General features: G+C 32.9%; 1 protein-coding gene across 1 annotated transcript in view; it reads right to left on the bottom strand.

The window, feature by feature from the left end:
* Window positions 1–18,228, bottom strand: part of DNAJC1 (DnaJ heat shock protein family (Hsp40) member C1) — a 182,007-nt gene that overhangs the window by 91,606 nt on the left and 72,173 nt on the right. Inside the window, exons 2-6 of the mRNA XM_025264426.3 lie at window positions 15,035–15,136; window positions 14,505–14,551; window positions 8,226–8,391; window positions 7,292–7,389; window positions 6,253–6,346 (exon numbers count right to left, since the gene is read on the bottom strand). Of these exons, the coding sequence (XP_025120211.2) occupies window positions 6,253–6,346; window positions 7,292–7,389; window positions 8,226–8,391; window positions 14,505–14,551; window positions 15,035–15,136 (507 nt within the window). The remainder of the gene's footprint in view (window positions 1–6,252; window positions 6,347–7,291; window positions 7,390–8,225; window positions 8,392–14,504; window positions 14,552–15,034; window positions 15,137–18,228) is intronic.

The following is an 18,228-nucleotide window of genomic DNA, read 5'->3' as shown; positions in this document are numbered from 1 at the left end:
AGGATACTGGAATGGGTTGCCATTTCCTCCTCCAGGAAGAACTCTGAAGAGAGGCAGGTGCAAGAAGGATGGAGGACACTCCATTGCTCTTTGACTGTGTGACAGCATGTACCTCTTGTTTGAAGCTTACATACAACCTTCAACACAGGAGAATATCGTTTAAGTGCAGTTTTGAAAATCTGCCCACAAATTCAACTGCTCTATTATTATATTTTGTTCTCCAACTGACTGATATTATAATCTCAGAATTACATGTAATGTGTAATTACGTACAATGTAGAAAATTGCTTCCCTGGTGGCTCAGACAGTAAACAGTTTGCCTGCAATGTGGCAGACCCAGGTTCAATCCCTGGGTCGGAAAGATCCCCTGGAGAAGGGACTGGCAGCCCACTCCAGTATTCTTGCCTGGAGAATCCCATGGACAGAGTAGCCTGGTGGGCTAGGGTCCATGGAGTCGCAGAGAGTCATGTCCAACTGTGAAGCGACTTAGCATGCACATAATCTCAAGAGTTACATGTAATATGTAATTACATACAATGTATAAAATTACAGTGAAGAATATAAGAAAACTTCTAAATTTCATAATTTGAGTAAGAGTCAGTTTTTCTTTGTATAGAACTATAACAATACTAAGTTCACAAGAGTAATAAAAATAAAACAGAAAACAAGAAGCTGTTTTCCTGTGCCTGAGTCAGTATATTCTAAGAGACAGAAGGCCCAAAGTGACTTTTCCATTTGGGCTAAGAGACATAAGAGACCACAGAAGCCATCTATTCAGCCCCAACTCAATGTAAGAATCCTCTACAACTTTTATAAAAATTACAATCTGCCTCAATATCCATACAGAGAATGTAAGATCAGATAGCTTACTCACAGACCATGAGACTAGTTACCAAGCTCACTATCCAGCAGCTGAAAAAACTTAGCCTAAGCTTTTGTATTTCTTATATTTTAAATTTATTTTCCTCTGCTTTAAGATTCATTTCTACCATGAACTAACTGTGTCACTTTGGGCAAACGGTCTCACCAATCTGAGTCTTAAGTATTTTTTCAGCTATAAAATATGGATGAGACTGTGTGTCTCTAACATCCTAACTAACTAACATTTTGTGGTTTTAAAATCTTTTCTACGTAACTCTACTTTATATTCTGTCTTTGGACCTCTGAATAATTGCATCTTATGGCCTCCTTTCAGAGGGTGGAAGGAATGGAATCTTTGTTATGTTGTGAGGTCTTTCCAATTCTCCTGTATCCCTTTGTCCTTCTGTAGCAGCAGTTTCAGCCTTATAAAAATTCAGATGAGTTTTCCCAAACTTTTTCACTGGTTTATGTATTCTCTATGTAAAGTGTGCTTGTCTGCAAAATTTTTCAAAAAGTTCTAAGAATACTAAAAAAGTAAGCTTCCTTATCCCTTGGAAAATCTGTGTTTAACTTTGAGCAGAAGGGCAGGCAACTAAGCTTGCTGCAAATGCCTCCTAGTCTTTTAGAAGCTTTTCCTTCTGCTAATTAGCTGTGAATGTTTTGTTTATTTGGTTTCTGTCCCAGCAAGCAGAAGCAAAGGGGTTAGAATGAAGGGCCATGACTGTAGACAGGGCAACCCCTGGGCTTGTCCAGAGCTGTTTCCATGGAAGAAGCTTCTTGGGAGGGAGGAGGCCTCCCTTTATAAACAGCTGTATACAGTACAGTATTCCCTTTACTCTCAGGCAACTTTCAATTTAAGGTAAAAGCCACAGTACCACAGAGAAGATTCTTCTGTTTTCTCAGCCACTGCTCCTCAGAAGCCCATAAATCCTGATGGGGTGGACATATGCACGCTGGGAATTTTCTACAATGATTTCTAGTCTGTGTTCATATAAGATCAACTTGGTAGTGAGAAAAGATGGGGGACCAGGACTTAACGATGAGAAAAATGAACAATTTAGGCAATGAACTCCTAAAGGAGTTGCATGTTTTATAGATAATGTTACTGAGAAAGGTAACATAGCAGGTAGAGAGCAATTTAAATGGTGAATTCCCAGAAACATCAAACAAACAAGCAAGCAAATAAATTCTGAATACTTAAGATCTTTCCACCTCAGAAAAGGTAGAGAACTATGAACTATGATTTAGACTGGTAATTTGTAATTACTTGGGATATTTGGTACTTACTGATTTGTATGAGAAATCACTGCTGTTAGCAATCTAAATTTTTAATGGGCCTAAATAAATGAAGCTCCAACACAAACAGCCAGTTAAACTGAAAATATGCACACAGCACTGGTTATATTTCATCAGTTTTTGCTACTCACATTGCTATGAATATGTTTCAGAATATATATGATCAAATAAAAAATATCTAAGGGCATTTTGAAGGTTAGAAAATTTTCTTGGGGTCACAGGCTGAATACAGTCCACACAGAAGACTGGTTTAGTCAGATTCCAAGAGACTGTGTACTCCCTTCTGTTCTGTGAGAACGCAGACTGGGAAGATACGGAGTGTCACTAGGGCTATACTTTTAATGGTAAAATTAAATTCTAGCCTGAAAGCACACTATGCCTCTCCTGATACACACCAAGTTCCTTGTTATATTCTAATTCACACCGCATGTCTTCTGTTGATTACTCCATCTGCCTTTTTTGCTGTATAAACACATTCTTCTCAAGTTTCTGAAGTTTCTCTGCAAACAGTCATGCATTTTACTCCTCTTTAATGTAATGTTCTCTCCAATCTCTATGGACACGTCAATTTACAAACACTCTCCATATTCCTTTTCTTTGGTTTCTCATTTGACTTCTTACTTCTGCCTATGTGGGTACATGAATGATATGGGGATACACATTTTGCTAAATATAGTAATATCCATATGTCTTTTCTTTCAAGATTTTCCAATCTAGGAAATGTTTGATACTAATTTAACATCAGATATCTCATATGTGTCAAGTATAATTGTTTTCAGTTACTGGTCTCATTCTTCTAATCCACTACATCTTACAGTTTTTCCAATATTTTCTAAAGAGCAAAGGAAAGGAATAAAACCCAGTAATAAAGGTACTAAAGGAGGTACTAAAGGAGGTAATAAAGACCTTCTCAAAATGCAAGGGGAACTATCAAAGAAATACTTTTACTTCTACCCTGATTGATCACAGAACCATTTTGAGTACTGTCTGCCCACCATGCGCTTTAACTTTCCCGTTCCTAACAATGTATGCATATCTTTGACAGACCTGTGTGACGGAAACACTTTTCTGTCTCAATGTTCTTTAACAGATTTGTCAGATTTACCTATTAAACTCCTAAATGGCTATATTTAGAGTCTGCTGACTTGGGATATAGTCTTGGATGACAGTATGAGCTATGTAGTATTTTCTTTTTTTTTTTTTAAAGAGCAATCGTACAATTTTTCCTCAGGTTTTTTCCGTCTCAACATGTGTATTTTTATGGGAGTTACTGTATCTATGAAATTATTTTTGTACACAACTAGTACACAGAGTAGGCACTTCACTGTCAAATGGTCTATTCATCTTTCAAGACTTGGCTCAAATTTTCCTTGGTTATCTTAAATAGAGACAATCTTACTTCCCAGAACATCTATAGAAGTCATTGTTTATACTACAGATATGAAGCTTATATATCATAATGTGTCCCAATTATTTTAATTTATGTGATATAAACTCTGACTGTAAGGGCTTTTAAAGTGCCTTGTTCTGATACTGTGTTTAATAAATTTTTACTGAACCTGCTAAACTAATCCTACTGGATAACCAACCATACATGCATGTGAACTGTAATAAAGAATGGATATTTAGAGGAAGAATGGGAAGAAAAAGGTTAGAAATGAAGAGCTGTTGATACGACAACTCAATTTGGGTACAGGTTCTGCAAGTATGAAGGCCATTCACTGGAAGTCTTCGAACCTCTCAGTCAAGAAGATAGGGATGGTTTATGCAAGAAAAAGGATTCCTACTTAAAAATAAAACAATGGCCCTGTACCACGAAAGTGGTGAAGAAAACACTGAAGGCCATGTGTATCATTTTTTAAATGCTGAGGGCTCTAGTAGGACTCTTACCACCACTGTGTTAGTTACCCATCCAGACTGTTCAGGTAAAAAGGGCTTCCTATAAATTTCACAAGCACCTTATTTAAGAAGATCTCATACAAGTGTCACATAAAAACTTCAGTGTTGTAGATAAGGCATATGTATTCATTTTACACAATTCTATGAATGATAAATTAATACAAAGGTCAAAGAATATTATAAGAAAAAAAAAAAAAAGCAGACAAAAGCTAATCCTAATAGCAACTATTCAGTATTGCTTTGCTGATGTTTGTGAAAGTATAAGCTGTATGTTTATGGATCTGAAATACTTTCACTATTACAATTTGGATCAGAATCAACTATATTGTTTTGGTAGTGGACATGAGAAAGACATTAAACTTCCAATTGATTCAACAGTTTTAGAAGGTTTCTGAAGAGGCTAAAATGTTTTTACAAAATTCCTTACTTTTACAAGTTTTCTACAAATTTGCAATGAGGCAAAACAATAACTTGTAAATCTAAGTCATTTTAATATATTGATTGTTTTTGCAAATTACTCTGCATACTAACCAAGAAATATGTTAATTTTACCAAATAAACTTTGTTTCAAACGACTTAGATTAAAATTACAAAGTGAGTGGGATGACTTGGGAGACTGACATATATACACTACTATGTATAAAATAGATAACTAAAGAGAACCGACTGTGTAGCACAGAGAACTCTTGTCAGTGCTCTGTGGTGCCCTAAATGGGAAGATAATCCAAAAAAGTGTGGGGGCCAGCATATGTGTACATATAGCTGATTTACTTTGCTGTACAGTAGAAACGAATACAACATCAGCAACTATACGCCAACAAAAGTTTTTTTTTTAATGAAAGAAAAAGAAAAAAAGAAAGTGTTTCAGACTGACACTTTATGTGATATTTATGCTGCCTCATGATTAAATTGATCTGTACTCTGATTTGCCTATTACACAGATTCTAAAGCTAGCAAAAAATAATCATTCTCTTAAAAATGTAAGAAATCATGTGGTAAAATATTTTTCTGTCACATCTTCTCACAAATATACCAGTAAGATAAACACATTTCCCTCTCTTACTAAGTCTTACATATACAGCATACAAGGATTATGGATTTTTATCCAAATAAACAATACGCTAAACAACTTGAAAAAAACTTTTAAATTACCAAAATACTTCAATTGTCTCTATTAAATGTAAACAAAATAAATTATTCTGTATGCAATAACTATTAAACTATTTTGACAAAGAACTGGTAAATAATTTCTCAAAAGTTAGGAAGAAACACTAGTAACTTTTAGTTAATTTTCCCTCCAAATATAATTTCCATCATTAAAGGAAAAGAATGAAATATAGAAGGTGGTCACTCACTTCCTTAAACGATAAGGAAAAACAGCCACTATATGAAAAAAAGTAATTAGAGTTAAATAGAAATTATCTCTCGCTCTTGCTCTTTTGTGTTTTCTGAAATGAAAACATTTCCTCCAAAATTACAACTTCAAAGAATTTCAAAATTTGTACACCAAACCATTATATATTCTTTCAAATATTCTGTTTATGTGTTGGAAATTTTCTAAACAGACACAATAATTAAAATTAGCAAAATGATAATCTAATGAAATGTGTTGTTATGCTAAATATTAAAAAAGAGAGAATTGCCATATAAATATGGTATGTACATTCTATCATTTGAGCAAGACTGACTAGCAACAGAAACTTCAATTACAGTATAAGACAAAATATCTGCACTCCTCTTAAAGCTACAAACAAAATGGTAACCTATGTAGACTTTTGCTTAATTATACAAATACTTACACAAAGTGTTTTCTGCCACACTATTTACTTAAATGCTTTTAAAATGATGGTGACAAGGTATCTGAGTTCTGTTTTTACTGGATAAGCCTTAAATGATTAAATTGTTATTGCTTTTATATCTGTCCTAAAGATAGTATTGCTTTTTCCTTTTTTAGTGTCTTGGAATTCTAAGGTGTTCTAAAAGCAACATTAAGAGACAGTTAAAGGAATAGATATCTAAATAAATTTTAGAACTATTCTAAACTAGGTTTATACTTATAAAATACTATTCATTCAATCAGCATTATGAAACATCTACTGTATATTCAGCCTTCAGATAGCAGGCATAAATTATTTCATGAATAATTAAAATCAAAGCAGTAGTATCATATGAAAGAAGTAGATTTTTTTTTTTTACCTGGATTAGATGAGGCAATGCTTTTAGGGTAAGGCAAAACCAAATTCCCAGCTTGCAGGGAAGCAAATCATGCCACTGCGGTTTCACCAGTAATCTAAAAGCAAAGTATAGAAACTTAAAAAACAAAATATTTTTATAATAATCATGAACTCTGTTTTGACTGGCTATTTCAACAAAAAAAGTTTTTCAATAAAATATTTATGACAGTTATCACTTAATCCGACATATTCCATCATGAAATATATTAGTACAACAAATGCAATCATTTACAGTAAGTAAGACAATGTAGACTAAAGTTTTGGGGAAGGAGACTTGAATAACCAAGTTATAAAAATAAAGGCACAAAAGCCCTCTTTCTAACCTGGACTTTTCATCAGTTTGGCAAAATGAATTCTTAGACCTTATGATTACTTCAGCTAGAAAAGACTAAACAGCATCCCAGTGTCCCCAAGTGCTGACAAGCAGATATGAAGACTGTAGCATAAACAAACCAATACATAAAAATTAATGTCATTTGCAGTCCACTGAAGCATTACTCACTGATGTCATCAGGACAGAAGACAGGCAGAATAGTCTCTGATCTCCATCTCACATTGATCCAGTTCCTGCCCTGCTGTGTGAACTATTTAAACCCTTTATTTCTTCCTATGAATCAATAGGAGAAATGGTGGTATCTCTTTGAGTGCACTGCATATTACTGTCTCTCTACATATTGTCACTCCTGAGTTAAACGCTACAGTGATAGATTCTTTTAGCAATATTTTGCTTCTAAAGTTTAGTAGAAAAATTTAAACAAGAATTCAGGGGCTTAATTGTTTAAATATATATGAATACTTTTACAAAGAGAAAAACCTGTAGAACTTGTGCTTAAGACTAGAATTTGTTTCTTAAAACTATGGAACATTACTAGTCTTTTATAAACTGAATACAGATATAAATGTTGGTATATTTGAAATGGATATACATGTAAAGTGGGATCACGTTAAAGACATATTTTAAAACAATTTCGAATTATAAACATGTTTTCATATGTTCCCACCTTTCATTTTTTTCTGAAGCACCAAGTTTTGATACATCCACAGTCTTGCCGCCTGTCTTTTTTTTCTTTTCTCTCTTTTTTCTACTGAGCAGTTCATCCTTAATGTGGAAAAAATTATGGTTACAGGTTATCATTAACATGTACTCTTCAAATGTTATCAAGAGTCTTCTGTGAAGGGTAAACATTATAGAAGAACATTTATGCAAATATATGTAGGGTCCAACATGATTAAGTAAAATCATCAATCTTTAACAATAACTGTTGTCATGGTATCCAGTCCTTAAACACACATGAAGTTCAGCACTGTCAGTCATGTGTATCTCCATAGCAATCAAAGTTTTCTAAGAAGAGAAGGCATTCAACTTACTTTTTCTCATTCATCCAACTTTAATAATGTCACTTCAAAAAGAATGAGTAAACAGATGCTAATTCATGAATACTGATAAATATGTTTCTCTTTAGCATATAAATAAAAGCCCACAGCAGGCAGAATAAACTATCAGTCTAACAAAAATGTAATAATTTTTTAACCAATTTATCTCTGAAATTATAAAATTATACTCATTTCAAATTTTACTGAGTTAAAAGCTATTAAAGTCATCATTCTAAATCATTTTGCATAAAAGACATGCATATCTAGAAGGTGACAATGAGGAAAACATAGCTCTACCTTCTCATTTTCAGCTCGATATTTACACCTTAACAAAATTTTGTAACAAACTCAAAATGACACATTTTTAAAAAGAAACACTTTCTTCTTATATCATTGGTTCTTGAAATAGAAGCATCAAATACTAAATGTTGAGTACAAAAAGTACTAGAATAAGGAATATATATAAGAAGGCTGAAATTTTTATCAGCTGAAAAACTAAATGTCTAAAATTCCATATAAAATTAAGGAGGCTAGGTCACTTGATTTATTACCAATACTTACCAGTTGTTTTTCCAGGTAGATTGACCAAACCACAGCATAATGACCCACTGTGAGAATAATGAACAAAAGTAATGCCAGCTCAGCATTGCTCATTTTCCTCACCCGCCTGTAGTAGAATACAGGCTGTCGCCAATCTGGAAGTCCATTGATCAGAATATCATCATACCTACAGAAGCAAATACAACAGTTTTTCATATGGAGTTTAAAAATAAAAGCAAAAAACTTCATTTGTATCAATACTTACACTTAAAAAGAGGAAAGAGAAAAGAATTTCTCCAAAATATATAACATTTATACAGATTACCAACATTACAATGGCCTGTAAATCAAAACATTACATTCAATCATACACAACCTTCAAAAAGGCACTCAGTGATATACTTTAGATCTGATATACGGATCTTGTGTTTTTAAACACTCCAACGACGTGACTCCTGGAATGACATCCAAACTCAAGGAGCCTTATAGTCCACCTCTCCATCACAGGGTGCAGTGAGGCCCCACCATGAAAGTCAGTGACAAAAGGAAGAATCTCAATGGGAGAAAATCAAGATAAGGGCTCTACTGCTTCCAAGAATTATATATTAATTGAATCACATTCAGGATAAATTTTCTAGTTAGTGCTTTTATTTGAATCTCAGTACGAGGGTTCAAGGTTGAAATATTTATTTTATCAAAGCTTCTTAAAGACATAAAAAGTCTATTAAAAAGGGGCACCTTTTAATTTTATGTTGCTCATGTTCTTTTTAAGAATTAAAAACAATACCAAATTAGCAGGAGATGTGGAAACAACCAATTTCTCAATAAAACTGTTTATTTGTAAACATTTAGGTGGCAGTTTCCTCACATTTTTTTGTCTTTGCTGAAAGGGAATAACACAACAAATTTCCTGGTAATTCACTTTAAATCTACTTTCTTTAGAATAAAATTTCAACTGAATTTAAATTTACCCATCAGACATTATGGAGGCAAATATTTTTAACGTTAAAAGTAAGGAGTAACATTTATGACTGTAAAACTCAAAATGGTCTCATGCAAATACTGTATGTTCAAAACACGCAACCTGTTAATCTTAGTTGAACACAACTCATTAAATATTCTAATCACACTATTTCCAGAATTAAATCTTCACTGAAAGGCCTAATTTGGTGCAACACATTGACCAAAATATTTTAATTAAAAATATTCTGAGTTAGTCGCAGGCCTAATTACAGGAATAGAAATAGGGCCTATATTGTCAGGCAGGTCAGTAGAACTCAGTAGTAGGTTTTTCTCAAGTAAATTGACCGATCTACGAATAATAGCGCAGCTGCTAAACTGCCAGTCTTGACATGTAAATCAATTTAAATGCAACAACTGCAGTAGCTACTTTGATAGTTATTAAATTGATACCTTGGAGATATGCTTAAAAAAATAAAGCAGAGCATTTATTACAGGCAACTCCTTTTTTCAGTAGAATAATACTGGTTATAAATTCAAAATATATTTTATTGGACTATCTAGAAAACCTGACTTTTAGGATCAACTTAGATTATTAAAAATAACGGCAGATCAGAATAACCAATGTTCAAAGTAAAGGACATTAGTGGTACTAAACTCTTAAAGGCAGGCCAACTTTACGGTATACAAGAATCTGGTAATTAAAATATGGTTATGTAGTAGCTAAGCCAAAGTTTGATGTTAAATATTCTTTTTTAATATTTATATAGCTATTTTTGAACACAAATAAATATATAACATGATTTCATCAAAAGTTATCATTCCTGTCCTTCAAAATTTATGTTTAAATCTATTGCTAAAAACGGACTCATTTTAAATTACCAACATATTGGTAAAAACGGTTTCAAGTGATATAACGTAAGATTACAATATCTGAATGAGGTCCAATAAGGAAAGGCCTGAATTTATTCTAAAATCTACATTCTACTTCAGATTTGTTGAGGAAAAAAGGGGGAGAATATAATTATTTTCAGCTAATCTCTCCCAGGAAATAACTTCAAGTAAAAAGTGTGGCTATTAATAAGGAACATCTAAGAAAGTGGTGACAGTTCCCTGAGAGCATTACTGTTAAACTTGTTTTAGATCTAAATAGTATCAGAAGAAAACCCAGCTAAACTCATAGCTATGAATCTTGTATCAAATATTTTATCACCATTGAAATACTATGTATCTATTAACAGCTACTACTTTCTACCCCACATATAAATTGTATTTGGTGCACAGCTAAATTCAAGACAGCAGAATCTCATGCACTGAACACATTAAACAAAACTAGATATTTACTAGGCTATGTCTGCCACTCTAAACAACAGTTTCCAAGGATTAAGCTTAGAATCAATGCTCTATTGATTTTACTATCAATGAACATTATGGCTCACACGACTGGCCATTTTAACGGAAGATAGCTTCTATTATAGTTCACTTTTTAGAGTATATGCTGTTAAAAGATAAATCACTGCTTTCCTGAAACACTGAAAAAATAAAGATATCCTTAAAATACACAGACAATATATTCATAAGTTATTTAAGAAAAAATGTGTTGATAACACAAAACATCACTATGTTATTCTTTTTCTATATCTAAAACATAGTACTGTTAAAATAATTAAGCTCATATAAACTGCTCTTAACAATTTGTTAAAACCAGATTAAGAATGTACACACGTATGAATATTATAAGAAAATACAAAAGTAAATTTCTTTGATGAAAAATATCACTAAATGTAAAAAAAAATATGAAACTATAAAGGCATCATTTTAGAAATTAAAAATATTAATTGATCTATTCCATACATCCAACATATAGCCTAATATATGTTATTTCATTTGATTTTCTAAAATGTACATGATGAACATAATAATGGTTATATAATCATTAGTGAGTTCCATTCTATAGTCATCAAATGACTATATTCAATTCAAACATATTTAGCCCAATATAAACATAAAAAGCAAATCAAAAAATGTTTAAATTCCAAGAAAAAATTATGTAAATTATTAGCATGCTTTTGAAATATAAAATAGTAACTATGAAATTAAAATAGAAAACATGTATATTATGCAAATAAATATTCAAATAATTCTAGCATTTGCCTAACTTGTGAATCTCTCACTGTAAAAAGTCTGAATTTTTAGCTTAAAAGAATAACATCATCTATTTAGGCCACATTTTGAACCTGAGTAAAAACTGTACAAAGAGCATAAATAGGAAACAAGCTTAAATTGATTGATCTTTCCTTTATAAAATGTATATATGTGCCAAAAGCTGTGGTACACAGCACTTACATTCAACTTTTACAAATATATGCCATAAAACAGACCCAAAAAACTAAATTGCACAAGCGAGTTACCAAAAGAATTTTAAAACAGATTTTAAATAAAAGTAAATGTCCTAATATTACTAAAGCACAATCTAGTGTATGTATGTAGTGCTTAGTATTGTCTCGGTACTTTGTTCCAGCTAACACTGGCAACAGTTTATAATACGGCAGAACATAAGTGAGCTGCTATTTCCTAAAATAAGGAAGTTACTTAAGGAGTTTAGAAAAGACTTCTTTACTAATCTCCCTTATACTAACCAGGAAAACTTGTTTTTTCATGCTGTAGTCTATGTCTTTAGAAGAAAAAAATGGCTTAGAAGTTTACTCACAGTAACACTCTTAAGAATCTACCCTAGAGAAATGAAAAACATTTGTTCAGAGACTTCTGTGTGAATATACACAGCAGCATTGTTAGTCATAGCCAAAAAGTGGAAATGATCTCAATGTCTATCAGTTGATGAATGGATAAATGAAAGTGGAATGTGGAATACTATTCAGCAATAAAGAAGAATGAGCTACTGGTATATGCTACAATATGGACATACCTCAAAAATATGTTGATAATAGGAAGAAGCCAGATACAAAATACTATTAGATGATTTAATTAATATGAAAAAACACATTTATAGTCACATAAAGGAGATCAGTGATTGCCTGGAGCTGGGATCAGAATGCTAAGTGCCTGCAAATGGGCTTGAGGGAGTGTTTTGAAGGTAATGTTCTAAAACTGGTGGTGGTAGTCTGCACAACTCTGTAAATTTATTAAAAATCATAGATTTGTACACTTAAAATAGGTTAACTGTTATGGTATGCAAATTATACCTAAATAAGGCTGTTTAAAAAATAAAGTTTGCCTGTTCCTTAAAAAAAAAGGTTATTTATCATTTTATCTGCTTCCTTGTTATTCCCTTTTCTACTAAAATTTTTTTAATGAGGCTGCTTTCAGTGAAAAGATAATTATTTATAAGGGAAATAAATAAGTCCATTACAATTCCTGGAAAGTTACACATTTAAAAGCACTTATTAATAAATATTTATAATAAATGACTGTGATACCAAAGAGCATTTGTTAATATCACTATAAGACAATCTTCTTTAAAAAGATAAAACTGTGCTTTTTTTTTTCTAAAGGAATTATAAACATTAGGTATTTGTAGAGATGCATTTCTCCTATAAGTTTAAATACTCATAGGTCACCTGGCCTCAGGCGCAAGCTTTGGAAGAGTGATTCTCAGCTTGATTAGTTACGACTTTTGCCTCAAGGAAAACCAGTTACCAAAGAGTTACTTGTGCCTCAAGGGGTATAATACTACAGCTGTTTGTGTAACTGTCAGATCCACTTTTTTCTACTAACACTCCACAATAAATGCAAAGGGAGATAATCCTAAAAAGAAAATATTTGATGAGCCTGTGTTAATGAAGAAACAATTTATACATGAGAAGTGATTTGTTCTGAAAAGATATAAATAATTTCAGTAATTGGGAGAAATTGTTACAAAGTTTACTGACTTAAAATAACAACAAACAAAAAAACAAAATCTGATGCCAGAGATGCAGGGAGACTAAATAAAGCTATCTTTACAGACACATTCTTGATGTGTGAAACACAACTAGGGGCTCAGTGAGAGAAACCAACTAGAAAATATGCACAGAATGACCAACACTTCTTTCAACACACTTCTAGGACTCTTTCAACACTATGGATTATCTCAAACCAGAGGAATGTCTGCTATGGTATCTGGACCAATGCCAGCCCTTGTTATAAAGCAAAGAACACTTCAAGAGAATATCCTGAGTACCTTGCTTTGCAATCTGACAAACTGAGGTATTCAAATTAAACTGTTAAAGATGAGAACCAAGAGTGGGAGCTGACACTGTAGGATACAGAATAATTCCAGGTAACACATTTGAAGAAAGAATCAGAATGTCACATGGCATAATGTTTTGGATTTTCTTTAAGATAAACTAGCTTTAATAGAATGATATTTTCAAACTGCAGAGGGTAGCTCACTAGTGTCTCACGAAACCAATTTAGCAGACCACAATCAGCATTGTTTTCAAAAAGAAAAAAGAACGGTCTAGACTAGCTTAGAATAGAAAAATATGTCTTTCACACACAATAGGAAGTGTTCTGTGACATTTTTGTTTCAGTTGTGTCTGTGTGTCCTGAAGCATGATGCAAAATGTATTTCTTACCATGAGTCTGACTTAAAGAACTCTGAAACCTGTCACAGTAGTGTCTACATTCCATACATTTGGAAGAGCAGAAGAAAGGGTTTCTCTGCAAGCTCCTAAGTCAGTAGCATATAAACCACTGTAAAATCTATTACTACTCTTCTGAAAGGCTCCCAGAGACATCTCAAAGAGAGGGTGCTGCCTCCTGTCTGACGTTCAACCCTAAACACAGAATCGCTGGAGAGTAAGGGAAGGATGGAGGCAAAAGAAACAGGAGAAAGAAGCAAATATTTTTCTTCTACTCCTATCTTCTACTTACACAATTCTGCTCTCTCACTCACAAATTAGGTTTATTATTTTGAATATTCACCGAGAAAAGGTAATAACTTGAATATCTCTAGTCGCCTAATTGAAAAACATTTAAGAAACTGAGGGGGGAAAGACCCCCAAGCACAGACAGGAGCAATTACTGATATATCAAAAATGAATAGGCATTTGTTTGAAGTCAAGTGGTATTTGAATTTTCCAGGGCATAGATACTCATGTTAAAAATATTAGCTAATGAAGGCATGATCCTGAAGTCTCTAAGTACTAAATAAACCTAGTGAATATTTTCAGTAGAAATTAACTCCGCTCTAAACATACATTTTAAAAACAATGCATTTCTTGAAAAGGAACGAAAATAAAAATACTAACACAATAAAATGTTTGATGAGACAATTCTTTTCTTTATAAACAGACTTCAAAGTATAACATCTTAATTCAAAAGCAGATGAACACTCACCTCTGCCTTCGTTCATCATCCTTTAAAACTTCATAAATGGCCACCAACTAGATAAAACAGAAGCATCACGTTAAAAATACTTTTACCTACAAGAAATCATTTAGGAAGACAGACACACTATAATGCACATGCAAAAAGCCCATGCACTCAGTGAACAGATAAAATCTTAATTATAAGTACCATTTTATGGTTTTGGTAGCACCTTAAGAGGTTAAAAAAGGCTTGATACCAAAGTATATCTTTGAGAAAGATGCAAAAGTAATAATTATCTTAACATGTGCTTTTTAAAACTGTAATTTAGAGAAGAAAATTATGACAATTATGACCCTCCCCCCCAAGAACTGAGACTCCAATATAAAAAATGCTGGTAAAAGCGTTATTTTTCTTAAACTGAATAAATATGTATGCATAATATTTCTAAACTACAATCTCATTTTAAATGGAAACATTCTACATATAGGTTACTGTTTTTACCATAAACATTTATTTATAAATTATCACAAAAATATATAACAGCATATTTCACTTACTTGTCTAAATTGAGTTTCTGCATTTTCATCTTTATTCTTGTCTGGATGCAGAGTTAGTGAAAGCTTACGATATGCTTTTCTAATGTCTGCAGATGAAGCATCCTGGATGTAGTGGGGGGGAGGGGAAAAACACAAAGCAAACTTTGTCAGAAAAAGAAATTCCCAGAACCTTGTTAAGATCTGAGAAGACAGCCAACCAAATGCAGGACCCCAGGCAATGTAATTTGAGCAATCAGTCTAACAACCAGGCTATGCAACTAGCCTGACCCACATGACTGAACAATTATTCAATCTAATTTGGCTCTCTTCTTAACTTTTCATTACCATACATTCATTTAAAGAAGACAGTATTTGGCAAAACTTTTCAAACACTTGCCTTCCTAAAATTAACCAATAAATCTTTTTCAGTAATTAAGAGATCAAAAAGAAACAAATTAAAAATTAATACATCCGTGTGCCTTCAAAGAAAGTCTTTATTATTTGAGAATCTTAAAGCCAATGTCTGAAGCCCAGGCTTACCATATGTGGTTCCTTCATTGTTATTTATATTGAATTTACCATGGAGCAGCCACCTATGGAATCTCAATCTCAACATGTCAAAAAGTATGCCTATTTGAAGGCAGTTAAATTTGCATTTACACAAAATAATTATAATTAGAAATAGTTATGTATATTATCCTCAACTTTTTAAAGTACGTCACAGGATATCTTCAATAGTGTCCAGTTTCCATAGTCTGGCTTGCAGAAATAAATTTGCCCACTATTTATGTGTTATTAACATAGTTTAAATATTATTTTAAAAGGACAGTTGAGGAAGAGTACTTTGGATTCAATGAATATTAAAATTGTATTTTATGTAATCTTGTCCTATTTGTACATATAAACTCAGAGAACATCATTTTACATACCTAGTTTAAAAAAAAAAAAACATGAAAATTACAACACACTGTTAAGTATAAAACTTGATCTCCATTAAATTTAAAATTTATTCCAAACACTAACATATTCATAGAGAGGCAAAATGAAAATAAAGTTGCTTATTAAATTTTATCGTGTTTTACAAATGAATATTTGTTCAATTAATTCATAAAACTGATATACTAAAAAGTTCAAATGACTAAAAAAAACAAACATAACAAAAGTCCATGTTCCTGGAACTAAATAGCTGTTAAATAAATAGAGCTGGAGCAAGGCAAAGTGAGACTGTAATTAGTCTGTCAAGCTCTCTCTTATAAACCATTACTTTCATTACCAATTTTCTGGGACTTGTTGCTCCAGGCCACTACTCTAAAGTTTCAGCTTAGGTGTGAATATTTTTCTGACTCATGGAGGGTTGAAGAGCTAAAAAATTAGCAGAGTAAGTTTTGCACGTAATATGATTATAATTTCCATTCTCACATGCTCAATGGAATTGTTTTGTTCTTTATACTTGAATGATAGCTAGCTAAGAAGTAGTAGAAAAGAATGATTATTTTTTTCTGAAACTCTGTGATGGAGATTCTGTCGAGCAAAGAGGTCAAATGTCAAATGAATGCTCATTGTCTAACTGGGGCTTTAATTTTAGATTTTATTAATTGGGACTATATCATAGAGAAATTTCAGAAGTAGATTTCTTACAATCTAATGTATTTGCTTACATTACAAAATTAATACATGCTCATTACGGAACATCTATGACTTACTAACACTCACCTAAGACCTAGTCTTGCCAACCTGACTCCAATCTTCCAGTTTTCTGCTACAGTATATACACTAAGTGTAAAGGTGATCAGATGGCTCTCCTATTTCAAACTCTTCAGTAACTCCCAAGAACCTTCATTATTTGTCTTATCCAGTCTTTTTAACTTTGTATTGCACCATCTTGATCCATCTTCCTGGTCCCCCAAATCATCACACAATAGGATCCTGTTCCCCAACCTAATGTTTTTGTTTTGCATCCAGCTGTAGATACAGTTCTCTCCTGACTTAGGAATGCACCTCTCAGGCTGCACAGAAAGACTGCCTATTTTTCTCATGAGAGCTGCCCAGTAATTTATTTCACCAATAAGCTTCACCCTAAGTGGACAGAACTGAAAAACTCCGAGTTTTCCCTGTCTAAAAAATATGCTCTAGAGAAGCTGCATCTCAAACTAGCTTATGTATGTGTTACATTTTAGTTAATTAATCAATGAATTTTAACTTATCCTCATAGCAAAGCTTATAGCTGTTAGCAGGCCCATTTTACTGACAAGGTAAATGAGGCAAAAAGAAGTTGAGTAATTTGCTCAATTCCAGACTGCTGGCAAATAGAGGAAAACAGAATTCAAACCCAGAAAATACTGCATCAGAATCATAGCTCTCCATGTTGGTTCTTAAGATTCAGTTAGTAGATTTCAGCTGACTCACTGCACAGGGGGCTACAGTTTTGGGGAAGGCAGTGAGAACAACTGCTACACTTCTACTGATCTGATAAACTATACAGAAAACATCCACACAACTACAATGTGAATATGGTCCACTGCAGTTTTAAAGGTTAATATCCTGATATATGCTGGCTTTTACAGCACATTTTACACCATATTTCTACTACAGACCCAAATGTTAGAACATTTATCTCACATACACAATGAATGAAACCTTTTGTCTCCCTGGCTTGCACGGATTCTTGATAGGACTATGGGTGAACTGGTCATCTTCAACACTGTTCACAGATCAGATCTATAGGATTCAATTCTTTTCCTTCTAAATGTGATATGGTTTTTTTTTTTTTTTTTGACAAGCTGGACATGAATTATCTTAATACCTGGATGACTTCTGTAAAGAATAGATATATGGTTATTCTTTTAAAAACAAAAATAAACAAAGAAAAACTATAAAAATATGTCCATCATAATTGGGAAAAAAAAATGTGATGAGAAATCAACAAAAGTGGCAGAGTATGGAACTCCAAGGGACTGTCCCTCTCCCTGAAAAGAAATGGCAAATAACCTGGCAAAAACTGTCAGAATCAACCTTATCTGCAAACTAGTCAAAGGATTCCAGTAATTGGTCAAGCACTCAGTCAAGAAAAAGTAGCTAGTTCTCTGTAAGGATCTTGAAGTTATCAATCGGAGTTATTGGTGTGGGTTTCTAGTGTTAGTTAAGTTGCTCAGTCGTGTCCAACTCTTTGCGACCCCATGGACTGTAGCCCACCAGGCTCCTCTGTCCATGGGATT

Source organism: Bubalus bubalis, chromosome 14 (genome assembly GCF_019923935.1).
Source record: "Bubalus bubalis isolate 160015118507 breed Murrah chromosome 14, NDDB_SH_1, whole genome shotgun sequence".
Lineage (NCBI taxonomy): Eukaryota > Metazoa > Chordata > Mammalia > Artiodactyla > Bovidae > Bubalus > Bubalus bubalis.
Note: the sequence above shows the minus strand (reverse complement) of the source record. Positions and strands in the feature narration are given on the sequence as shown.